We start from the raw sequence: 26,907 nt of genomic DNA, 5'->3' as shown, positions 1-26,907 counted from the left end.
GAGGAGTTTTCAAAATTAGCTAGCGCTAAGAGAGCGCGAGACAGTGGAGACAGTTCAACTCACGCGCCACTCACTCAGCTGTCGGTAACAGAAACGTTTCAAAGACAGCAGCCCTACAGCAGGAACAGTAAGAAGCATAAAGAAATAACAGACAAAATAATGGAATTCATTTGCCTTGATCACCAGCCACTGTCTATCGTGGAAGACGAAGGGTTTCGGCGACTCATGTCCTATTTAGATTCATGTTACACTATGCCAGGGCGTAAATATTTCACTGATATGTGCCTGCCGCAGTTATACCAAACAGTGTTTACACATGTCGACAGCCTTATGAAGGACAACATAACATCAATTGGTTTCACTAGTGACATTTGGAGTGCGAGTGTATGTCCCATGTCCATGTTGAGCCTCACTGCGCAGTTTATTAATCAAAACTTGGAACTACAAAAAGTTGTTCTACACTCTCAAGAGTTTTCCGGGTCACACACCACAGAGGCTATTGTTATAAAGAAAAATCTGCCATTGATGTCAAAGAAGTAAGCTTTGGGAGATCTAATTATCTATATCTCCCCTCTCACTTTCTCTACCTCACTCTCCCTCTCTCTACCTCTATAAATGGCCACAAAAAAAAAGCTAAGAGAGTTATAGATAGATACAGATATGGAAGTTGTTACTTATTTGTATTTTTTGTTGCACCTGTGGTCCTTTAAGTCTATTAGAAAAACGAATGGCTGACTGACTCAAAATAATAGTTTGGCTATAGCCTTTTTTGTTGCAGTCTTTAAAGTCTAAAGCTAAATTTAAAGACTTTTAGATGTTCTATCTTTAATTTTATATTATATTATACAGAGAAGTTGTATTTGTCAAGCCCTAAGCTGTTCCAAATAACCAAGCACAGGCTGCTAATAGATAGATACAGATATGGAAGTTGTTACTTATTTGTATTTTTTGTTGCTGTGCACCTGTGGTCCTTTGAGTGTAGAAAAAGTGATGGCTGACTGAATCAAAACAATAGTTTGGCTATAGCCTTTTTTTTGCAGTTTTTAGTTTAAAGTCTAAAGCTAAATTTAAAGACGTTTAGATGTTCTGTCTTTAACTTTATTTTATATTTTACAGGAAAATTGTATTTGTCAAGCCCTAAGCTGTTCCAAAAAACCAAGCACAGGCTGCTAAATTAATATGCTGAACATGTTTCTTGCAAATAAATACACAGTTGTCAATTCATGATAAGTTGTCTTCTCTTAATTGTAATACTTAATGTACATTGTTGTTAAATATAGCTTAATAAATAATGCTACATGATGAATAGAAGGCTTCAAATAGATCCGGTGATCGGTATCGGGTAATACAGCTTCCAGTAATCGGGGATTGGTGATCAGTCCCAAAAATCCTGATCGGAGCACCCCAAAGTAAAACTGACTAACGTTTCTTACAATGTACTCCGTTTGCCACTGGTTGTTTTAAAAGCATATTAGCCAGTAATAAGCTTTACCAGTATCTACTAACTTACTGGAATAGTCATAAGAATTGAGCAATTGCTAGAGTCTGCCAAAGCTATTTCATTTCATGGCAAAACAACATACTTTTCATTTGTGAATTACATTTACACAATAACTATCAATAAATGCAACAATAACTAACTTTTTCATCAAGTGAAAAGACGAGAGAATCGTGGAATCTACCAGAAATAATTAATGCCGTTGCTCTCAATAGATTCTAATGTAGGTCTTCCATATGAGAGACACTGTCTTTAACCACCACACCACGGCATTACAAGTTTCAGCAGTCGATAGACTCCATTGAGTCTAGTATCTACTAACTTCCTAGGAATAATCATAAGAATTGAGCATTTCAATGCCAGAAACAGTCACAATATAACAGTATACAGTTTCCGCCAGACGTGCATACAAATGAATTTTTTGGTGTACAGGTCATGATTTTGTTCAGGTGTTGGAAGAAAGGCATGTTATTGTTTTACTCAACTTGCATCTTGAAAAGGAAGAGGGTGGAGATTACACTGCAAAAAAGCTAGTGAGATCGTAAAATCCTGTTCATACTTTAAATCCCAACCTAAACCCCTAATATTACCCTAATACTAACCGAAACCTAACCTTTATTCTTGCTATTACCCAAACACTAACCAAACCCTAACCTTAAGCCTTATCCAACATTTATTACATTAACTGTAATACATTTAACTCTGCTGAGCCCAAGCCCCTTCACCTGGTCAGTCACAAACCGGCAGATGGAGAAATCCTAATGAATGCAAAGTTCAGGAGAAGAGCCAGACTTAACTGTGCCTAAGGAACATTATTTGAAGGGTAACAATGAAGTGACAGGAGCTTAGATCAGTGTCCTATTAGGCTTTCCACACTCGTGAAAATGAATTCCATAACTGCATACATAGTTGCGCTCAAATAATTCTCCAGAGAACAAGCATGAAACAAATGATAAGGCCTGCTTCGTCAGGTGGCCATCGTTTATAGTGAAGTAAAGCTTCTTGGGAGATCTCTGCCTGGTCTCATACACCCCCGGGCTTCTCCCAGTGACAAGCAGAAGCATGGCCGTCTCCATGGAAACAAGCAATCACTGCTTTCTCATGACATCAGCACCTCCGAAGAACTACTGTGGTTTACTGATCTCCCCAATGCCAAAGCAGTCCCTCAACCTTAACAACTGGCATGTCGGTACCTATGTTGTCACATCCTGTTTCAACTTTTGAAGCTTACATTAGGGGATCTGTAAACCCATGAACCTGGACGCACATTCATAATGTCACTTCCTCAAAATCTAACAGAAATACCAAAACACCACTATTTGCAGTTCACTATGTTGTTTTAAATGGTGACAATCGAGAGTGTTGTAGAGTTGGCACTCTAGATCTTTTCTTAAACCAGCAACCCAACAACACTGTTGGAGCCAGTTTGTCTTTTTTTGGGATATTCAGATGTTTATTTTGATCACACTGTTCCATTATGACTAATGATACTTGATTTAAAATGTTAAAATGTTTTATGCACTCATTTGGCAGTGATCTATTATTATGGCCATATGAGTGTGAATTAGAAATGGGTCAACTACGCCCTCTAGCCTCAATTAGAGAAAGAACGGGTTCTGTCCAGACAGCCACCTACAGGGAATTTACACTGTCCTGCAGAAATAATTGGGGCAGTGAAGCATTTTCTTTTTCTGGCTCTATTCTACCAAAGTTTGAATAACAAAAATGACTATGTGACGTTATAGATACTGCACTGTTATTTGGGGGTATTTGTATTCATATTGGTTTTACGATAACAAGAAATTGGGGGGTTGGTGGCAGCTGGAATTGTCAGCTATCATCTTGATCTACAACACAACAAGGAGGACTTTGGACAGCAACGAGTCTTTCAAGCCTGGTACTCCGGAGGTGTGGGCCAAGACCTCAGCTGATGATCTAAGTCAAACCTCTCCACCAAACAGGGACATTTGAAAGGTAAACATGAAACACTTTTGCCAATTTTCCCATAACCTCTTGGACCTGAGATTTACACCGGCCAACTCATTATATTTGTTTATGAAACTGCACAACCCTGAAACAAATGGCTTTCTGTGCAGAGACACCACTTGGCTGTGGAGCCTACAGCACTACAGGCTGTGCTCAAGTGGTCATCGGAGGATCTAATTATGCCACACTTGATTATTCCCCCTCCTACAACAGGGACAACGTTGCATATGGCATAAAAGAGCGTGGCCACGCATTTCAAGTGTGGAGGGAAGGGGCATGCTTGGGAATCAACATTATCACTAACTCACTGAGGAGAGGGGTTTTGGACCACCATGGTGTGAGAGAGGGCCCTAAGAGATGCAACCTCCACACCAACCATACCACAAACAGTCACGCTTAATGACTCATTCTTCTCCTTTATGTAAATAAATACGCCCTTGGCTGAGCGTAGAAGATAAATATTCAACATATGGGTCTTCTTCTGTGTGACTGAGCTGGGTCTTTCCACAAAATGAGTGCCTTCTGCAGCCTTCTGGCACTACAAGTACAACTGTGCATCACTACAGCATTCAAAAAGCCTGTTAATGTAAATCAAGCCTTTTAATATAGAGAATCTGAGAAATCATATAATTAATTAAAACAAGCTTGCTAATGTCCTTCCTCCATTAACCTTGTCGTTTCTAGAGCATGTTCAACCCACTTAATTCAAACATTCCCCAAAGATTTACTGTACAGCACTAGAGAATTGGGTTGATCCTTGCATTGAAAAATAATTCAGATGAATAATTGAATGTGATTATATATTAATTAACACCGGCCACTCATTTTAAAATGAACACATATGAACTGGACTCTCATTTTTGGGACCAAAAGTATTTGGAAAAATGTCCATAATCCTGAAGTCATCATATTTACTACTCAGTTGAAATCCTTTGCATTCGAAGACTGCCTGAAGTCTACAACCCAGACATCACTGGACACTAGGTATCTTGAAATGCATGCTGTTGGATTCAGGACAGGTGATTGACTTGTCCAGTCTGAAAAACTCCATTGTTGCTTTAGCAGTGTGTTAGTGGTCATTGTCCTGCTGAAAGGTGAAGTGCCCTCCAGCGAGTTTCTAGGCATTTGGTTGTATCTGAGCAGAAAATATGTTTCTGTACATTTCAGAAATGATCCTACTGCTTTCCAGTCACATCATCAAAGAAGATAAAGAGCCAGTTCCAGTAGCAGTCATACATGCTGAAAACATAACACCCCCTCCACCTCATTTCACAGATAACATTATTACTAAACGGTTAAGCCGATAGAGAAATACCCTCAAAAGAAAGGACCATATACGCATGTAACAAGCTTACTAATAGACCTTCAATGCTTTTAAACTATGCATTCTTTTTTTATTCAAATTCTAAAAACCAAGCATTGCTCCTCTCAATGAAGCATGTTTTTCGGTCCCACCCAACGCAATCGTCAAGGAGGAAAGCCAGACTGTCAATAAAGGGCTTGGCTGATTATACGCTAAGAAATTATTCTTTTATAAAATTAAAAAGATCAAAAGTGAGAAGACATCTACTTTTTATATAGGGTACATGATCAGCATCCATTATGCAAGGTCCTGTTTTGAGTGTGCAGAGAAGCCCCTTCCATTAAGGCTGTGACCGTAGTGAATGTAGAACATTAACTGAGAAATAAGGCGGGTGACTGAATTAATTCTCATTAATATATGAACACAAACCAAACTCATTACATGATTCAAAGTTCAGGTTTCATAGTGTATTCAAGCCTTTTTGATGTGATGGTGCTTTTGGCCCGCCAAATGATGCCAAAAGCTGATCTGTATATCCAGCTTTACCTGCTTTGTTACATTGCTACTTAAATGTATACATTACTGTTTTATTTTGATTGTGACTTTCACATACAGCTCCAGAAAAAAAATAAGAAACCACTGCACCTTTTTCAACCTTTTTGGAAAGGAAAGAAAAAGGTGCGGTGGTCTCTTAATTTTTTCAGGAGCTGTATTTTGGTAAACAGTTCAAATAAAAAACGTGTCAGTGTCCAATTATTTCCGGACCTAGCTGCATCACCATGTATAACCACCTTGCAAACAGTGTGCTAACGTGCAGCTGTACAATTCTCTCCCATAGATGATCCCCTTTCTTATGTGCCAAAGGGTGATAGGTGAGAAAGTCTCAAAGGATGAGGAGGACCACAAGGTCATGGACGTAATATAAGCATTGACAAGGTATGGCTTTTACATTGCAACTCTGCCTAGAAGGCCAGCATCCCACAGTCGCCTCTTCACTTTGGACGTGAGACTGGTGTTTTGCGGATTCTATTTAATGAAGCTGCCAGTTTCTCAAACTAGACACTCTAGTGTATTTGTCCTCTTGCTCAGTTGTGCACCAGGGCCTCCCACACTTTCTATTCTGGTAATAGCCCATTTGCACTGTTCTGTGTGGCAATTTCTCACATGGAATACTTTAACCTTGATTTCACAGAAATATTATAGACTCACAAGTTTCATAAGAAAGTACTTGGTTTCTGGCTAGTTTGAGCCTGTAACTGAACCCACAATTGCTGATGCTGAAGCCAGTCTTATTGCTTCTTTAATCAGCACAACAGTTTTCAGCTGTGCTAACAATTGCAATAGGTTTGTCTAATGATCAAATAGCCTTTTAAAATTATAAATTTGGATTAGCAAACACATTGTGCCAGTGTAACACAGGACCAATGGTTGCTGATAATGGGTCTCTGTATGTCTATGTAGATATTCCATAAAAAAATCTGCCATTTACATCTACAGTTGGCATTTAGATGAACAAAGTCTACAATGTATTTCTGATCAATTTAATGTTATTTTAACTGACATAAAATGTGCTTTTCTTTCAAAACCAAGGACATTACTAAGTGACCCCAAACGTTTGAATGGTTGAATTAATGATGTGTACACTCTCCATGAGATTCGCCAGTCCAAGTGGCCGAGACACTAATACTGATTAATACAGATCATAATTGTGTGTGTTCTCTGCCAAACAGTGGAATATACAATCCAATAAGGTGAACCACTGACAGTGGGGCTTATAGCTCCACAATAAAAAGCATAACAAATCTGCAGATTTTGAACTGAAAAATACAACTCAACCATACTTTACTTCTGCAATCCAATGGGTCATGAGTTCAAAGGCTATACATATTTTTGGTTGATGCTGTTATTAGGTACCCTGTTTATCAACTGTATGAACAGGAACTTAAATGTAGACATATGGCATTAATTAATTGCAATATGGCAATACATGCAGTGTTTAAATTATAACACATTTAGACCTATTAGAAATAGATATTCCACTGTTACTGTGTCTTCTTCAGCAAGCGAGCTTCAGACATGTAGGCTGACCACAGATACCATCTTTACAATGACCAATTTACTGCAGTCATTGTCCCTCTGTAAATAGTAAAGTGTAAGGCACACACTGAAGCGTACGGCACAGTAAAGAGTATGTGTTGTTTCATGTCAAAAACACAACCAGTGCACCGGTCAGGTAAAAGTAGTGGGACATAATACACAGCTTGTCCTGCCACAAGATGGCAGTCTGCACTTACCATAGATATGAAGCATAGATCAGCTCATCCAGATTTACGTCATCTATCTATCTATCTGTCTCTCTTCCCAGTGTTACATTGTTTATTAACTGTATGAACAGGAACTTAAATGTAGACATATGGCATTAATTAATTGCAATATGGCAATACATGCAGTGTTTATATTATAACACATTTAGACCTATTAGAAATAGATATTCCACTGTTACTGTGTCTTCTTCAGCAAGCGAGCTTCAGACATGTAGGCTGACCACAGATACCATCTTTACAATGACCAATTTACTGCAGTCATTGTCCCTCTGTGGGCGACAGAGATACTACTACAACTAGGAACACAGAGATATAAAACAGACAGGATCAGTTGGTAGAATCTCTATGTTAAAGTAATCAAATCCATACCTAATAGCGCCCTCTGTTGGATATATGGTAGTATCATCAGCAACATACTCCAAGCCCAGCAATTACCCCAATTCAACTACTTTGTTTAACAGAGTCTGTCCTCAGAATAGCCAGCACAGTCAGACAAGTTTTCTTCAAACAGATAGTTCTACCATTGACTTAAATGCTTTCAAGACAACTGGGAACTCTTAAAAACAAATAGGCCCCAAAGAAGGAAATCTGTTTGAATGGATATCCAATTAATAATCCCAAGTCATACAGTTGTCTTGAAAGCATTATGATACTCAGGAGGATCTGTAGGTATACTCTATTACATAACAGAAAACCCAATGTCACAATGTAATGTCTAATGCTTAATGACAACTAAACAATTGCTTTCTGACCACATCAGTAATGAAAATGTAATTAAAGTCATTACAAATTACATATATTTCCTTCTTCAAACAACGTTTGTAACAACATTAGGTACATATGGTGTATATACTGTCAAGACTCAATTTACAAGAACATAGACACTAACAACATTTGCACTATATAATGGGCAAGAAACTGTCATATGCTCAGGGACATGGTCTCGCTACCCAAAGCAATCTTGGACATCACTGGCCCGATTCTGACAAAACATGGGTGAATGGTGAAGCTTGTCATAGAGAGCCAGCATTTGCACAGCTTCACAGATTGGCCCAGGAGCATTGCAGCATTTGTGGGAGATTACATTTGCTGGTGCCCTGTTTTTAAAGTAGGCGTAGTGTTGCCTAGGGCAGAACACATTGAAAACATATATGACGCCAGCTCAGCCTATGGAGTTTTACTGATCAATCATGTTGCTTTCTCTGTGTCTGTGAATAGGACACAGCCCTGATGGTCCATCTTTAAATTACTTTTTAAATGACCAAGTATAAGGTTGCTGCAGTTTGAAAGGGTTTTCAGTATCCCTGAATCAAAGGGGTTAATCCAGGGGTTTTTAAAACCATGTGACCTCATTAGAAAAACTCTGGTCTCATTATAGCCCTTTTTAACACAGCTTAATCACAGGACAATACCTGGCTGCATAACAGGATTATACCAGGTTAATTTACCAGATGAGCAAAAAGAACAAGCCCCATATTATTTCTGTTCCTGGGACTTTAACCCATAAAGTAAATAAATGTGCTTGTACAATGCTCAAATAGAGGGAATCTAAATCAGCATGTGGAGTTAGAGATAAAGATAGTGATACAATTACTACTTTTCGCTATGCCACTGTTTCCATATTGCTTGTTACCATAGTTAAGGAGACAAAATGTTCCACCAGAAATGTTTCTTACTATGATTTGTTTTTTATCTCTGAGCACCTACAACTGACTAATAAAATAGAATAGTAATACTTTAGTAACAGTAAATATTCAGAAAACACTGTTGTTTGGAAAAACTATTGGAATACCTTCAACTTTACATAGTATCCTCTATGAATGTAAATAGTAAAGTGTAAGGCACGCACTGAAGCGTAAGCCACAGTAAAGAGTATGTGTTGTTTCCTGTCAAAAACACAACCAGTGCACCGGTCAGGTAAAAGTAGTGGGACATAATACACAGCTTGTCCTGCCACAAGATGGCAGTCTGCACTTACCATAGATATGAAGCATAGATCAGCTCATCTAGATTTACGTCATCTATCTATCTGTCTCTCTTCCCAGTGTTACATTGTTTTATCAATTTAATTATCATCCAGTTTTTAGTCTAGTATAATGACCATCATAAACCATCAGCACACCCAGCCTTGGTCATGTCGTCAAGGCCCTGACAATAAGACATAGTAGCAAGGACATGCACACACTTTGTTCCAAGACCCTTGTTTTGTTTTTTTACCAGCCATCTTGGGGGCGGATAGGGAGGCGGGAACAGATTTAGAGGCTGGTGTAGTGCCTTAATCATCTGACAGTGACAAATAAGGCCCATTAAAACCACTATGGAACAAATTGAGAAACGGGGTCCTGTTTTTGCAATCAGACCACTGGAGAGTCTGTCCTCCGCAGAACAGATGTGATAACACTTGGTTAGATGATGCATGCGCAGGGAAGAAACACTCTACTATACCAAAATGGTCTTTAAGAAGCTGGTCCGATGGCTCTACGGCAGTGGTTCCCAACCATCATACTTAGTACTCACGTCTTTCATAAATTTTGCCCCCTTTTAACGTAGAGCGGTGGTTCCCAACTACGGTCCTCAAGTACCCCCAACAGCACACATTTTTGTTGTAGTCCTGGACAAGCAAACCCAATTCAACTCAATGAGAGCCTGATAATTAATTGACAAGTTGAATCAGCTGTGCATGGCTGGGGCTACAATGAAAATGTGTGCTGTTGGGGGTCCTTGAGGACCGTAGTTGGGAACCACTGATCTACGGTACAATGGGGCAAAATTAATGAAAGACATGAGTACTAAGTATGATGTTTTCCACATTGATTATAGAACCTTTTTAGTTTCTGAACATTTTGTGCCTGTAATCCAAACCACAATAGCTGACACTCCAGATACTCAGCTAGTCTAAATAAGGCCAGTTTTACCGCTTTTTTAATCAGCACAACAGTTTTTAGCAGTGCTAACATGATCGCAAAAGGTTTTTTTGTAATGATCACACAGTCTTTTAAAATGATAAACTTGGATTAGCAAAAACAACAAGCCATTGGAACGAAGGAATGATGGTTGCTGACAATAGGGTAAAAAAAAAGGTAATGCACACTAATGCCTACACAGTAATACCTTCAAATGAATGCTGACAGTCTGCACTTTAACCTCATAGTCATTATTTAATTTCAAATCCAATGTGCTGCAGCACAGAGCCAAAACAACAGAGATTGTGTCACATACTTATGGATGGCACGGTGGGTGGTGGTGGACCAGTTAAACTATGTGCAGTTCCACTCTGCTGTGATGGCGGTCCCCAGGGCTTTACATTCTGATCGGATTAGACAACACCTAATGCCTCCTAAGATGATTACATCTATTTCAGGAGGCATTATTTACATGAGAGTTGAAATGGCATCCTGTTGATAATATACATAAAATGTATAGAATTATATATAATCCACCCATGCAAATAAGACAAATTGCTATAAAAGATGTGCTGTACATTTATCAGTGTAGTTGAGTGATTAGCATGGATTGAATTAAAAAACACCCAGAAAAGACCAACGTCGAGTCAAATAATCATTAATGAAATTCAGGCAACCATCCATAGATATCACATACAACTAACTGCAAGACCCAAAGGGTCCAGAATGAAATAATACAGTCAACACTATAAGTTGTCCTGGAGAAGAGTATCAGCTAAATTGCTTAGATCTGATGTTAGAGTGCCCGCACACAGTCAGTGATCAGTTTATTAGATACACCACCATGATCACAAAAACAGATCTTTCCAGAAGACAGTATGAAAAATATGTGGGCCACAAACAGCCAAAGACAGTGCAGTACAACAGTGCTGTGCAGAACAGCATTTCAGGACACACAACCCCTTGTCATGGGTGAGCTATTCCAGCAGACTACCACACTGGGTTCCACACTTGTCTGCTAAAAACAGGAAGCAGTTGCAGTGGGCCGGCGTTTCACAACACCAGGCAATTGAGGAGCTGAAAAAGAGTACCACATCTGACAGATGATCAGTGTACTTGAGAGGCCTGCCCTGTTCGGGCAGATGGATGAACTTAAAGGGGCCACATGTATAGGTTTTACTGTACTACCGGGACAAACACAAGCATGATGACCAAACTTGAAAAGTAATTTTGTTTTTGAAAGCAGCAGCAGTGTGTAAAAATTAACTAGCCACAGCATCTTATTCCCCAACTACCATAATAACAGCAACGTCCCACATGTACTGTCTCAAAATAAGTTTCACAGTGCGGTGACGAGTTGGGCGCGGCTACCAGACACCTGCCAGTGATTTGGGCTGCGCACGACTTGCGCTAGGCCACTCTAGCACGTTATTTGTTTGTGCCTTAACTTATACACACCATTTAAATATTTCATAGTTCATTACCTGCTGTCGAATTCTGTTCTTGTGCTACTTGTTTGTTATCTCCTATCTGCTGCTCGTGTATGTGTAACCTATCAGGAGAAGGGGCAGGTAAAATACCCCTTTTTCCTTTTTTGATTTGACCCCTTGGGTTCAGTCCTTCTCTACCACCCCCGTTGAGTGTTACTCTGTTTTATGTACATATGTACAAGAATATTTACTAAACTTTCCACATAGGGTGACTGTTGTCTTGGTGTCCCTAGCGGTTATTCACGCTGCTGCACACGCTCTATGCAGCATGCTACTCACGTGTCCCCCAACAGCCCCCTATCTACAGCCCCCTATCTACAGCCCCCTATCTACAGCCCCCTATCTACAGCCCCCTATCTACAGCCCCCTATCTACAGCCCCCTATCTACAGCCCCCTATCTACAGCCCCCTATCTACAGCCCCCTATCTACAGCCCCCTATCTGTTACCATCGGGGAGTTGGGAGCGTAACACCTGAATTTGAGGAAACAACTTATTCGTGTGTAAAAACCCTGCCCAGCCTTTAAATGTCAACTCACAGAAAATTAAGTAAGATTAACTTTCTATGTTGTTACTAGGTTAAGATTGACTACCATTCATCTGCATTTATTGTCCCAGATAATTCTGAGGTTGTAGTGGGCTAGGATTTACTTTATACAGGCTTTTTAACTGCTAATCGCAGATATTACTTTTAGAAGAGTCCAAAAAAAAATGTCATACTTTTAAAAATTTGACCTAAGTGGTCAGATTGATGTGAGGAGTGTCCATGGCTTGAAATGATGAATAATAAAAAATGTAATCTGCAAAAATGCATTGTAAATACTTGTGTGCCACTCAATCAACTGGATCAAATATACAAAAAGCCCACATCAGAATGCTACTTCTGAATCATTACAGACAAATCACAGAGGAACCGTAAAAGGAGCACATACAAAAATATCACAGGCACGGGGAAGAATCTACTGCATTATCAGCAGGGTTAAAAATAACTTTATGAAAACCCCTAAACCTGCTGAATGTACACACTGCTCAGGTATAGCAAAATGCAGTTTGAGCAAATGTGACAACAGACACCTCTAGGGATAACAGGTTTTGTGAAAACCAAAAATTCACATTTAGGTTGCCCATGACTCAGCAAAGACAAGTTAAAGGGTGATCATTATAGAAGTGAGTGAGTTAAAATTAGAAGGAACATTTCCTAATACTCAACCAGACAAATGTAAGAATGTAATTTGTTTGTCTCCACGCGCAGTTTGAAAAATGTTTTAAGTGGAATTTCTTTTGCTTAGTACAATTACTTCAAGTCTTTAGTGAATGCTTGATCATTCCTCTCAAAAGCAGGAATGTAGTGCAAACCATATTGGATAGGCAGTGGCCGTCTGTTGATATTCCATACTTAGGACCTATTCACGTTAATGAGAAAATATTTTAATTTAAATATACACTTATCCATATTTGCAACAGGAAATAGTGCAAACAGAGCATGGCGATTGGTGCAATGCATTTGACATTGACCTAAACATTTAAAACAAATTATCAGATCAGAATCCATTCATGCATACTCATTTGCCATAATTACAATTGTAATTCCAAGCGTTGTGTGCAGTAATGTGAATGCCAGTATATGATAGAAAAATCACAAGAACATTCTTATGATTATCAGTAACAAACAAATACATAATATGTTGATTAACAAAATGACCAATGGGTAAATGTTTTAAGTAGTTCAAAGTATAATGTGACAGGTTTTAAGAGGAATTGGCTAGTATCCACCCAAGACTTCCAGATACAGAACAAAGCTAAACAAAATCTAACTACAAAGTTATTTTAACTGAACGCAGACAAAACCAAATAGTTTGTTTGACTTTAGGTAAGTAAGAAATTATCAGAAATCCCAAAATATAAAAGTATTTTTCAAGGTACCATCTTAGACTTTGCCAAGGGGGTATTGATTGTTATTATGCTGCAAAATTCATGACATGGCTACTGACAATCTGTAAATAAACCTAAACGTTACCTACAGCCTAACCCTAACATTTATTCTATCCCTAAGCTTATCTCTTACCCTAAACCTTATTCTAAAGCTAACTAACCATCACCTTAGCAAGCAGTTGTTTATCAACCGACAGTTTGTTGATAGTTTTACTATCTATAGAACATCTACAGATGAAAATTGGGACTCTCAAAATTGTAACCTAACAATGGATTTTGGAAAGAATTAACGTATTCAAATATCCTGTTTACTTACCAAGGAGTGCATGGAATAGGCTGCTTTTGAAGACCCCCATTACTCTCTGAATGGCAGTTTTCAGCTGTTGTTCTTCTGGCTTCCTCAGATTGGCACAATAGTCTTCTAAAAGCCCTAGGGCCCTTGCTGTGTCTGCAAGAGGTCAAAGTAACAGTTAGCATGCTATTCAGAAAATGGGTGTAACAGTTTTAATGTAAACATACAGACACTAGCAATAAGATATCCGACCATCAAACAAGTATAGACCATCCACAATAATAAACATTATGGAAAAGGTTTACACTAGCTTAAGCTTCTACCCACATTACCCAGATCAAAGAGCAAAGCAACTCTGAAAAGATGCTGTTGCTGTAGATTCCTCCAAATGCCCATTTCATCAAAAAAACTTTAAAGTGAAGAACAATGTTGCTTTTCATAATGTTGCTCTGTCAAATTTAAATTGTGTTACGCCAGTGGGTTGATAAGCCTGCTTATTATTCATAACAATCAAAAACAAAAGGTTTTGTAAGTATTTTTGTAGTTTACTTTCATACCTGGATTCAACCCATGATTGCTTGCAACAACGCAGAGAAGATGCAGCCATAGTAATATAGGCCAGCTGGAAATAATGTCTCCTTGAGACTTTGTGTTGCCTGGCTATTTACATTGTTTTGCTCAAATATTTTAGGGTGTTTAAACATTTGAACAGCATGGATATTATGCTTCAACTTCAATGTTGGTGCCTACCAACATACTTGATACGGAAGGAAAATAAAGTAAAATTAAAAAAATAAGCGCTCAAGGGTGGATAAAGTTTGCTTAGCTACTGGCAATGGCACAAATGTAGCAAAAATCCACGGCATTAAATTAGTATTCTGCAAATTCTCAAACACAGGCTGTTTGGCTACCTTGTAATCAGTAATAAGTGTTACATTACACTTAGAACTCTAATTCGGTTCGTTCTTTATTCAGTGACCTACTCTGTTTATACCAAGTGATTTAAAACTCCTAATTGCAATATTTGGTTAAAAGAAAGTGTGATCAGCTATTCTATCCAAATGGTGCAGCTCTAGTAACAGGCAGGTGATCCCTTTTTCATGGGTTATTTCACCTGTGGTCAGTTACAGGTGGTATAAAAGTGCCACTGAACAGGATTTGAGAAAGAGAAAACAGAAAATACTGCTCCCTTTAACACTGACAAGATAGTTAAACAAATAACTATATGAGGTCAGAAAAACAATATCAAAGTTTTCTTAGAATGGTTGAAAAATCACCTTGTACAACTGCTAAAGATCACCTAGCTGACATAACAGTTTTAGACTCAGTATCTTCCACACCCATAACTAATAACGATTAAACAGTAAGAAGCCTAAAACCACAAGATGCAGGCCTCCGTATTGTACCTAGATTTTTTTAAACAAACAGCTGGAGGCAGGGCTTTCTCCCACAGAGCTCCACTAGGGTGGAATGATCTGCCTTTTAAAGTGAGAGACGCAGACACAGTCTCAACCTGTAAGTATCCACTGAAGACTCATCTCTTCAGCAAGTTCTATGATTAAGTGTAGTCCGGGGAGTTACGTGTTCCCCTGGAAGGCCCATCCTCTAACCCAAACCCGGGGAGGACACCTCTCAGCTATTACACCACCCTCAGGTGTAATAGCTGGTGAATGTAACCTTGTAAATCCTAGGAATGCTCTCTCTAGCTTTCCTGGTGTCATGACCTTAGGAGGATCACGCCTCAGGACTACCAGGCCCAAATCACTCATAGCTGTCCCTGTCCAAAGTGCTCCTGGATGTTTTGCTGCCTGATGCTTCCTGCAGCCACTGCCCCCACATTCCCTTCCTTAGGGAACAAAATACCAAACGGGGTGTGTCAAGCATATCCATGAAAATAAATACAATCATGCCTGACAAAGCCCTAGCAGGTGGGAAAACCACCTCCAGTGCTAGAAATACCCAGCTAACACCTGCATTCACTGATTAGCAGCAAAAATCTAGTAGATGGACACTGCTAAAGCATGAACAACAATCTTGCGAGGCGATCCCATCCCAAACCGATTGCCCTTAAAAAACAGAGCGTTGGGGCAAGAGCCATGAGGTGAAGACCCGAAGCAACAAAAAGAACGTGGCACGAGGGTGATCCTGACAAAAACTCACCACAGAAGGCTCCATAACTGGTCGCAAAAGCTATGTAAAATATGTAATGACAAAAGCAGTGAAGAGGAATTATTTATTATTAGCAACCATTTCTACTTAGAGACAATTTTCAAGGTATAGAAATGTGGGGCATAGATCGAGTGTACACTTGGTTAATGTCAGTGAACGACTCCACTGTCACTCAGACAAAAGAGCCATCATTGATCTCAAGCCTTGTCACTATGGGACAACACAGAAAAACTCAAAAGAACATACTGTAAAAACGTATTTAAAGATACGGATTTTCCTGTTAAATTAACGTAGCTGACTTAAATTCTCAGTCGACAGCATTCACCTCTAACCTCTTGAAAATTCCTGCATGACATTCATTGTAGAGTTGAATAATTTGGGCAGTAATTTTTACTTTTTGCCAAGCATCCCTGAATCCCTGAGTGTTTACTAATGTTCTTATCGAAAATAAACTATTATCCATGACTGGTCTGTTACATCAGCCAGCAAGTAGCATAAAACAATTGCACTGTAATAACACGTTACGGAGTACTTTTTCTTAACCACGAGTCCACCTACACAAAACGCAACCGAAAAAGGCAATGATGACGTGTACTTACATAACCTAAATGGTGATATGGGTATAGACGTGCTGAAAGGCAGCCAGTTTTCACTTGCGGCGCGGTCAGTAGCGAGACACCTGTTGTTGCCAATTACCGTACGTTTCTGCTCACCTTCTTTTCTTACAGGCATAGTTGTAGACTGGATCCGTATTGGTGTTTTACTGTTGTTCCAATAACATACCGTCTTCACAGTTCTTTACAGTGCATTATCAAAAGTTTCAGGTAGTAACCCGCTCAATAGGAAACCAACCGCGAGTTTGTGCAATAACATGTAGCCTTAGAGAGAGGCAGTAGGTTTTCATTCAGCCTTCTGCTCTACTAGGCTCTAATAGACTATACCGTCCAAAAGAGAGACTATCAGTCCAAAACAGGCCACAAAAAAACGGTGCTTGCAATGTGGCTGAGCATGGTTGTTCAGTTGATCTTCAGCAAAGCTTGACACAAGTCCTGCAATAGCCAAAACAATGCTAGCTTCACTGTGATGCACACAAGCCGAAAGCGTCCAAGTTAAGAAAACATTAGACAATATAAGAATGCCGAATCCTCCCATTTGCGGTCGGCTATGAAAACTGTGGTCTGCAGCTTGTCCTGTGCTCCACAGATATTTCCGATAAAGGTGTGCTGGTGTTCCTGACAGGTGTGAATGCAGTCGCGCGCGTTCTAACATCCCCTCAGACAACTGTCAGGAGATGATATCATGGACACTGAATATAACATATCGTAAATGGCCGGTCTATTCCATCAAATTACTTTCGTGAGGCCCCACTTTCAGCGTGTCTATTACTTGCCCTGCAGTTTGATGCTAGCATAATCGATCTCATTCCCATGTGATGAGCAGGGTATTTAAAAAACAAAACCAACAATGCCAATGGCAGAACAAAGAATTGTTAAAGGCGCCGTAACGTTAATCCACAAAAATATGCAACATCAACTTTAGCTTATGGAACGTTTCATGTTGCCGCAGCTATGGTGACAAGAGGTGTAGCCTATTTTTAGCCTAACAACACTGCAAGTTTTCATACCCTACACACCTGGTTGCAATTACTCATAGTCAAACATTTTTTCTATGAATTTGGGGCGACCCAACTGGATAAACAATTGAGATGTGCAGCGAAATACCTTTTGGAGTTATAACTACCAACATACATAAGATTAGCTGGTCAAGATGTATTTCAATTCAGATACCACTACGAATAAATGTGTACAGGGTACATCCAAAAACGAATGTAGCTGTGTAATTAGCTAGTATGATTCTGTCATCTTTCAGTTAGTTTAAGATAACATCATATGATTTTTAAATATGTGTATTACACGTTTATAATTAACACAACTCTTTTAACACATGCATAGTGGCTTAAGCAGCTAGGCACCAAAACGAAAAACACGGCTAGCCCAAAAGTGAAGTTCGCTAAGCGTTATTGGTTTACGAAAGCATTTCCAGCGTGCTTGAGATTCATGTCAATGCCAGTGCGTCGCCCGCGACTTAGAAAAAAATACCTGAAACGCACAATCGCGCACGACCCCCGTCAATTTCATATATTTACTATTTTCATTGCGAAATATCTGGAACCTCCTCATCACATCCTTTGCTGCTTCTTGGCAGCTGTGTAAAATGACCACATTTTATTATGCAATTGTAAAACCACGAGTCGGATACGAAAGCATCAGTACCAGTTTTACCGTAGCAACGGAGAGGTTGTACATTAGCAATCCCTTGACTGAAAGAACGTTACATCCAATGGGATGGCAAGGTTTTCGTCAACGCTCCCCTTGTGTGAGTTCAGAGTTCACTCCGGTGCACGTGATTTAAAATGTCTGCGACCTTCCTAAAAATAAGGATTCAGAAAGAAACATTGAAACTGCTACACGTTTACAGCACATTAAACATTCTAGCCGGAACGTTGCCAGAGTAAGTGGTGAGTAATCTACTTGTTAGTACCGCGATATATTTCTCTGGTGTTATTCGAAAGTGGTCGTGTATAATGTATGCTGTTGAGAGTTTTAATTATTTTAATGTAGCTGTCTGAATCACTTATAAAATATTTCCCATACGTTAATTAAATCCTGTCAGTGCTTGCCTTCATTACTGGTCGAGACTGATATTAGTTGGGGGGGTGAAAACATTTTGCTCATGCGTTGCAGGGCATCTTAGTGAACATGTCAGAAAACAGTATCGTTGAAGAGAAAGGTGCCGGCGTCACAATCCCTAGCAGAGCAGTGGTTATTCAGATGTTGGCGGAAAAATTCGAACGGCTGCCTGAGCTCGACAGGTACGTTTTTATACCTAACCAAGCTACATTTTACTGGGCTAGACTATCCCTTGACGTGTTCATCACTTTGACCTAGTCCTATTTCACAGGCCATTTACATTTTGCTCTTATATCTAACTGTATGTTATTTAGTTAAGGAATTCCCAATCTAATTTTTTAAAACTAATTTAGTATTTTGGTCTGATCAGCTTTGAAAAGTGCACGTGCCACATGCACTTTTCAAAGCTGATCAGACCAAAACACGTCAAGGGATAGAGATGTGATATGCTTGGGTCAAAACACCAATTAGTTGAAAGAATGTCAGATTTGATATTTCCCCAAATCAAAACATCGTACAAGATTCCATTGTATCTCAACTTATCACTCACACCTGTCTGTATAATCAGTATCACAATTTGGCTACATGCTTTCACTTCAACTGATAAAATATCCCTGTTGTTTAACAGAAAAATATTTAACTATGGCCCTCTGTATCTGGGAGGTAATGCCGCATTGGCAGGACTGATTGCCAACAGCTTCTACAGGAGAGCACTGAATGTCACTCAAGGGCTTTTCACATCAAGTCTCCCAATGGCTGTCCTACCATTCTTGACAACAGTGGCCATGTATAATGTAGCCGTGTCCAAACCATTGTTGTCAGGTGAGTGTCTTTTAAATTATTTTCTATAATGTATTACTGGTTTTTACATTTCATCTGAAACTGACATTCTAATTCTATTCACTTCTTCAGGTGACCTTAATTGTCCAACTTGTGTCCTGATAAGAGGTGCACTAGTTGGTGCAGTTGGTGCTGGCATATATCCTATTGTGTTGGCTTTGCCAGTAAATGCAGGTCTTGCAACAAGGTATGTACAACTGTCTATCCATGAGTTAGGTTACATTTCCTCTGCATTAATTTTTATTTGGCCAGTTGACCATTTCTCCGGAAAGGTTTGGGTGGGGCAACATCCTACATTTATGTGAGAAATTATGTTAATGAAAATGGGCCCTAAGTGTGACATGATCCAGGGATTTTTCAGGACCTCCATACTTGGCGCTTTTGAATAATTATGCGGTTAATATTTTCAGGTACAACACAGCGCCAATGCCCGAAAAGGGAAACATTCTTCGTTTTTGGAAGAAGATTACCCAGCCAGTCTTGAGGAAAATGGGTTTTGTGATAGTGCTACAGGTGTTCTTTAGCACCTACCTGAGCTCCAAGCACTTCGACACCTACTTGAAGATGCTTCAGTTGTCCACTCCAGACAGCAAAGTGCTTAAGGATTAAATGTTTTAAACTCTGTTTTCTGTTTGTTTCCCAGTTATACCATTTATATACAGTGCTGACTCTGAGCAAGTTTGAAGAACATCTTTATTGAAAAAAATACCTTAATGATTCTGTTTAACCAAACTACAAGCTGTAAATCCAATTGTAGTGCTGCCAATTTAAACTTAAAACAAAGTATTAATTAAATCGGAGCACACTTTGCTTTGTCTGCAATATCTACCTATGTGCTTTTTACATGTTGACTTTAATATCCAGAGGCTGAAAACTACTTGCCACATAAGAGCCCAAGGCAGTGTTTTGCCATCTGTTTCAGTAACAAAAATATTCCTAAATCACAAAAACTGTATAATTTAATAACAGTGAGAAACAGGGATGAATAGGACATGACCTTTCTTACTTGAAATAAGTAAATAGGCCAGGATTCAAACCAACTTTTGACACTGCACTACAGACACTATCAAGTGGATGCACACAGCCATTAAAGATATGTCAAGATAATGTAGTTATACTATTTGCATTTGCGGAATTTGTTTTTACTTGGCACATCATACTGTGACTCAAAGATATTAAAAAGCCAATTTGTGATACATGATACAATTGCTATTTTAATGATAGGAAACTTCAAATCAGGACAGCAATGTTTCCTAAAAGGCCCTTGACAGCCAACATACCCTATCCCATCAGGTTCAGAATAATATTTAGTGGCTGATCATTAAAACACAGGTTCACATTTTCAGTATTCAGCAACACAAATATTGTGATTTGAATTGTATAGGAAAACCATAGCATCAAATTGAGTTACCTGCAAAATGTCACCTCAATATTTCCTTTTGTTTAGTGAAACTTATTGGCTACTGCCATTTACTAGCAGGTCACAGGATGTATCAACTCAACTTATTCTTGATTTAGTGTAAGTTTTTATTAGTGTGAATGACAGTCTACCAGATTAGTACTGTATGCACCAGAAAAGGCTGACATACTTCGGAAGAGACGAGTATGTATGCGAATGGTATTGATGACAATCATACATATGTAACAGTACACAATTTACCAAGCCCCTTTTACAACCAGTGGCCAGATATCACAGGCTACATCTTCAACCTGACACACTGTTCGCGCAAACCTCAGACAAATACAATTTGGTCACTTACACCGTTTGAACAGTCAATATTCCAAATAGCATTTTTCCCCCTTTGAGCATTACGGCCTGCGGTGTGAAGAATGCTTAATGGTTGTGTGCCACGTCAACTATGCCAGAGTTCACTGATAAGCAAAATACTTATCCAGGCCTTTTTGTGCAAGTAAGATCTGACAGGAACTGGCAAATGTACTTTTAAAATACAAAAGCCAAGAAATGCCATGCAGTCCAGCTCATAAGTAAACAAGACTTCACAGATAGATTTCAATACGTGTCGTCTCAAGCTATCAGGTGTGCAAAACCCACCATTCGCCTAAGCTGAATTAACATGGAGAATGTGCTATTCAAAAAATATTTGAAGTAGTAGCATAACAGCTCAGCTTTTCTATTCATTTGGAATAGAGATCTGCAGCTAGATCTACACTAAACATAACAGCTGATTACATTTTGAGGTTTGAAAACAAGCCAATTTTCAGAGTGAAGCACAACTTGCAACCTTACTGGGTTAGGATTATTGTATTGACACAAGTATATGAACCTAATAGGCATATGGACAGAGTTCATTTTGAGCTCTCCACTCAAGAGACCTCACGTGTTTGGGGACCATTACCATATTTTTTTCCATTTTGTAGAGTAATTGAAAGACCTTTGTCTGCAGAAAGAGCTTGCTGTTTGAAAAGAGAAAAAGAGGTGCATTAATATCAATTACATGGGGAAAATTCAATTTAAAATACATAACTGAAGCGTGTATGATCAAAATATTTATTGTCCATCATTTATAGCCATGTTCCTAAAACATTCTCATTAACAAAACAAAAACGTTACATGGTTTCAGGCAAAACATCTTGTATTGTACATGACATTCAAAAGGGACTGACTCACTTTATACAAAATTGGTGTCATCCATATCTGCTAGGATAACCACTTAAATAATACAAATTATATTGGTAAGCATGTTTCCAACTGGTTTGCATTTCAGTGTGTCAGTTTAAACTGGTGAAGGAGCTCTGGTGCCATTGCAATAGGAAGTGGAACACTGGTCATCCATAATATATTCTTAACTCACTTTTTCTCAAAGCAGGTGTGATGGGATACTGGTAAAATAGTAACTTACACCATTTGTTATACTACCTTTAAAAAAATACCAGACCAAGTTGGCAGCAGCGGGTCCCGCCTCTTCAGCTTCCTCAACAGCGGAATCCACTTTAGCAATAAAGAAAAATAGGGGCGCTATGTGAAAACATTCTTCAGCAGAATAGTGACGTTTCACAAAGAGACCTTTTCAACCAAACAATTATAACCATAACCATGGTAACCATAATCAACTATATTTGTTGTTTTCACCCCACAATGGTTTGAGACAATTAACTTATGCTTTGTAAACTCTTTGTGAAACTTCACCTCTATTCACATTTTATAATCCAAATCCAATTTAACAAGCCCCAATTTCTTTACATTTGGGAGTGCAATCGTTTTGACTTCATATTTACAAGTTAAACCCAAAAAATTAAAAACAAATTAAAGTAATTACTCAATCAGGAAAGAAAAAAAAGCACATTGTTAAGCTAAAGTTCATATAAAAACCTCTGGTGTGGGTTTAGAAGGAAAACTTAAAACCTGAAAAAAACAAAATCCGAGCATTTATCAAATCAGCTTGTCTTGATCCTTACCATGGAGCCAAGCAGACAGGGATGTTCTGTAAGCCATTCATCCAGCATGGTAGAACAATCCTCACCTAGGAGAAAACTGGCAACAAGGTTTAACAAGTAATGTGTTCTTCAATCATTGGTTTCATAAGATTTTCATACACACATGCTCATTCAACATTTTTTAAGTACTGGTGTCAAATTCTTAACAGAGTTCATAAATTCCCCTGATGTTCATTACCCTGATGTTAAATCAGGTTCAGTCTCAACATCTGAAAACAGATAAAAGTACTTGACCCTACATTTTGAGTGATGCACTTGCACTCTCTGCACACTTGGTGCAGAACTCCACCGAGACGTGATTTTTGTCCACGTGCAGACAGACACCACCAGAGGTTTCCTTCTCCTCGACCTTCACACGTTTCCTGGGCAAGGCATAATCATGGTCACCGTTCTTGTTGGACCCCTGGAAAAGTGAGGAAGACAATTTCATGCCGTTCACACCGCTCAGCCTCGACAACAGCTGGGCTAACATGCTCTCGTTGGCCAACACGGCTCTGAGGTACCTAGTCTCGTCTTCCAACTCCTCCACCCTCTTATTTAATTGGCTGTTTTCCTGTTTGAGAGTGCGGTTTTCTGAGGACAGTGTCCCAACTTTATTCTCCAGGCCATTGACATATTCCTTCTTTTTCAGGCGATTCATTCTTGCAGCGATGGCATTCTTGTTGTTCATGCGTCCAGAAGGGTCATTTCTCCACTTCCTTTTCCGACCAGCAGACATTCCTTCTGGCGACGGGGTCCTGGATCCGCCGATTCCAAAATCTTGATCCGTCGTGTCACCCAATCCAGTATTGAAAAGAGGAGAGACCGCATCCTTCTCAAATGTCCAGTTTAACGAGTCTATTCCAAATAAATCATCCAGTTCTAATCCGACTGTACTATCTCCATTCTCTGAGCTCATTTCTTCAGAGGCACTAGTTTTAAATTGTTCTCTAATGTCAACAAAGTCAGTGACTTCAACCCCAAAAGGGGAATTTGAGGTGTGCACCTCTGCATCAAAATCTGAACGACTTTTTCTTCTGGTGATCATTTTAACTTGACAGCAAGTACTAAAAATGTTTTCCAGCTCCAATCTGGACTCTGTTCTGTTTACCTGTAAGTACACACAAGAGGATATTAATTATTTTTGAAATATTTTTTATTAAAAAGGCAATATTTTAACTGTCCTTCCAGCATAAATAGAAGCTTAAATAAACAGAAGACACTTTGCAGTGAATGTTTTAAAGTTTTTCTGTAAAATTGTAGCGAGTGCCTGCAATATTCCTCGCCGGTTCGTACATCAGTATTGCATTGACATGCAGTCTCCTAATACCGGCTTTTGACTCTAACAGTATTATATTTCACTGAATACATTTGCTTTACAATTCTGACAGGAAGTATTCAGTTAGGTCACCTGAGGTAGTCAAACGTAGTGCGTGGCATTCTAATTTGACGAAACGTCTCACAAAATAATCGTTTTTTGTGGAGTATCAAAGTTTGCAAATATGTGGTAGTTTAGTTCACGTTCGCTACCAAATGCATCTGCTTGTATTAAAATAGGTAACGTTAGTAAGGTTTAAAGATCTGGATAAATAAACGCAAATGTTAGCCAGCATTAGCAGCCGTGGTAAAGAATAGCAACATTTTTGACGACATCATTGTCTCTCAATCCAATATTTCATTTGAAGCTAGAACACATTTTACACAGTCAACTCAGTCTAATCTAATTAAATTAAATAAACTTATATGCAAAAGTTTGTGCAGTTTATACTACTCAGAGAAGGTTGTGTAACTTACACTAGGCCTAGGCGTGTGCGACAGAACGTGTTACCTAACTCATAAGCTAACACTTCAGCTAACATCTCTGAGTTGGGAACGTGTTACTGACTGTAAAGTCAGTACTTAACGTAGCTAGCAAACTACTACTGTACATACTGTCGAATGGTTGTTGTTTTCAACAACACTTGTGTTATTTGTGTTAAACATTAGCCAACGTATCTATAGCAATGAATTATGTCGCTATAACTCTTAACTAATTCGCTAACCAGTTATACGTTGCTAGCCTTTTGCACCAACACGATGACAAAGCATTTTTATCCGGCTAGTTTGCCAGTAGCTAGCTACTTACCTCACGTCAAGATCGAACGGTCGGGGACCCGATTCTTGTAGGGTTATGATCGTAATATTCTTCAGTGTCTTTTTTTGAAAACAATAAATATATTTTAAGAGTCTGGAAGCGTGTTCAATAAAAAATAAATCCACTGGACGGTTAGCTACATACACTAACGAGCCTTCAACATCCCCAGAGCGTACGTTAAAAATGGCCACCCACCGGAAACATTACAAGTTGCCAGGGCAAAGTTCATTGTGAAAACGTTTTGAAACGTTGAAAAGAACCGAAAAACTGCTGTTTTAGTACTTTAGCCTTTGCTGTCAATCAGTGTTAGCGTTCAAGTTAACGAACGCTGCTTTAAATAGGAATCCTCCTGGTGACTGCGGTCAACCTAGGCGACTCTTGAAATACTCGGTCAAATTAGGCGCTCTGAAAAATTGTGTGCGCGAGGCGTAAGCATGTCTTGCTCTACCGGTTCGATTTTTATTATTTTAAGATACATTAAAGCAATAAAAAAATTCTGAAGATACGATGTAGTATGTCTTATAAGACATACAGATGTTTTTATACATCTGATACAACCTAAATTCCCATAATTAGTTAATGATTCCACTTAATTTGAGTTAAGGTAGCTCCCCTCTTTGTGAACACCACATATAGAGACATTCTACTGTAGCATTTTGGAGAAATTTAAATTGAAAGCTATAATGTCTATGGAGAAGTGAAACCTCCTGCATTTAAAGCTACAATAAACGGTCAAATCCCATAATTAGTTAATGATTCAACTTTTGAGTTAAGGTGTGTCTCCTCTGTGTACACCACATGAAGAGCAATTTTACTGTAGCATCTTGGAGAAATTCACATTGAAAGGTATAATGCAGTTATATGGTGACTTGAATGTTGGTACACTTAAAACTACATTACAGGCTCAATTCCCATAATTACTTGATGATTCTACTTGATTTAAGTAGAATGTACACCACATATGGAGCATTTTCTCTGTAGCATTTTGTGTAAAATTCACATTTAATGCATCTCAATGGCAACTTGAATGCTGCTTCATTAAAAGCAACAGTAAACGTTCAAATCCCATAATTAGTTAATTTATCCATTTGATTGCTGTTAAGGAAAGACTCCTTCCCATGTACACCATATATTGAGCATTTTCACTGTAGCATTTTGGAGAAATTAACATTCAAACATATATTGAATCTCTAATAAGATCTGAATCCACTTGATTTCTGTTAAGAAAGGTCTCCTTTTTAATGTCTCCACAGTGATGGCCTTTACCTTTTAAAGCAAATTTCCAAAAATGGAGCTATGTTGACCCTAGGAGCTATGTTGTCTGGGGCTATATGCCCCTGGTAGGGTCTCCCAAGGCAAACAGGTCCTAGGCGACGGGTCAGACTAAGAGCAGTTCAAAACCCTTTAATGGTGAGAAAATCTTGAGGTCCGTGACATCGCCCGGTATGGCGCAGCCGGGGCCCCACCCTGGAGCCAGGCCCGGGGTTGGGGCTCGTACGCAAACGCCTGGTGGCCGGGGCTTTCCCCATGGGGCCCGGCCGGGCTCAGCCAAAAGGAGCGACGTGGGGCCATAAGGAGCGGATTGGGCGGAAGTCAAAGGCGGGGGCCTAGACAACCCAATCCCTGGACACGGAAACTAGCTCTAGGGACGTGGAACTTCACCTCGCTGGCAGGGAAGGAGCCTGAGATCTTGCGTGAGGTTGAGAGGTTCCGACTAGAGGTAGTCGGAATCACCTCTTCGCACGGCTTGGGCTCTGGAACCACACTCCTTGAGAAAGGATGGACTCTTCACCACTCTGGAGTTGCCCATGGTGAGAGGCGGCGGGCTGGTGTGGGTTTGCTTATAGCTCCCCAGCTCTGCCGCCATGTGTTGGAGTTTACCCCGGTGAACGAGAGGGTAGTTTCCCTGTGC

At 39.3% G+C, this 26,907-nt stretch overlaps 3 protein-coding genes across 19 annotated transcripts in view; 1 reads left to right on the top strand and 2 right to left on the bottom strand.

Annotated features, from left to right (window-relative positions):
• The window catches only part of dlg2 (discs, large homolog 2 (Drosophila)), a 262,715-nt gene extending 244,614 nt beyond the window's left edge, over positions 1 to 18,101 (bottom strand). For 2 of the 15 annotated variants that reach the window (XM_034293214.1, XM_034293218.1), the window contains exons 1-2: positions 16,496 to 18,074; positions 13,752 to 13,883 (exon numbers count right to left, since the gene is read on the bottom strand). In XM_034293214.1, coding sequence (XP_034149105.1) covers positions 13,752 to 13,883; positions 16,496 to 16,628 — 265 coding nt within the window. In that variant the 5' untranslated portion in view covers positions 16,629 to 18,074. Of the gene's footprint in view, positions 1 to 13,751; positions 13,884 to 16,495 lie in introns of all 15 variants that reach the window. The other 13 variants (XR_002196977.2, XM_020048234.2, XM_020048218.3 and 10 more) reach the window with 13 other exon arrangements.
• A 168-nt stretch (positions 18,102 to 18,269) lies between these two features.
• Positions 18,270 to 20,236, top strand: tmem126a (transmembrane protein 126A). 2 transcript variants are annotated; one of them, XM_010870764.5, is made up of 5 exons: positions 18,270 to 18,407; positions 18,641 to 18,768; positions 19,215 to 19,408; positions 19,499 to 19,613; positions 19,837 to 20,236. In XM_010870764.5, exons 2-5 carry the CDS (start codon positions 18,656 to 18,658, stop codon positions 20,033 to 20,035), a joined length of 621 nt encoding a protein of 206 aa, XP_010869066.1. In that variant the 5' UTR covers positions 18,270 to 18,407; positions 18,641 to 18,655; the 3' UTR covers positions 20,036 to 20,236.
• Positions 20,237 to 20,935: 699 nt separating this feature from the next.
• Positions 20,936 to 25,357, bottom strand: crebzf (CREB/ATF bZIP transcription factor). Of its 2 annotated transcripts, XM_020048636.3 has the most exons (4): positions 24,987 to 25,357; positions 23,122 to 23,972; positions 22,844 to 22,919; positions 20,936 to 22,376 (listed from the first exon to the last, which is right to left on the bottom strand). In XM_020048636.3, exons 2-4 carry the CDS (start codon positions 23,907 to 23,909, stop codon positions 22,296 to 22,298), a joined length of 945 nt encoding a protein of 314 aa, XP_019904195.1. In that variant the 5' UTR covers positions 23,910 to 23,972; positions 24,987 to 25,357; the 3' UTR covers positions 20,936 to 22,295. The 2 variants fall into 2 exon arrangements, with proteins under 2 accessions (XP_019904195.1, XP_019904196.1); XM_020048637.3 differs by having other exon boundaries at positions 22,844 to 23,972; positions 24,987 to 25,352.
• Between the last annotated feature and the right edge of the window lie 1,550 nt (positions 25,358 to 26,907).

Source organism: Esox lucius, chromosome 7, assembly GCF_011004845.1.
Source record: "Esox lucius isolate fEsoLuc1 chromosome 7, fEsoLuc1.pri, whole genome shotgun sequence".
Classification (NCBI taxonomy): Eukaryota; Metazoa; Chordata; class Actinopteri; order Esociformes; family Esocidae; genus Esox; species Esox lucius.
Note: the sequence above shows the minus strand (reverse complement) of the source record. Positions and strands in the feature narration are given on the sequence as shown.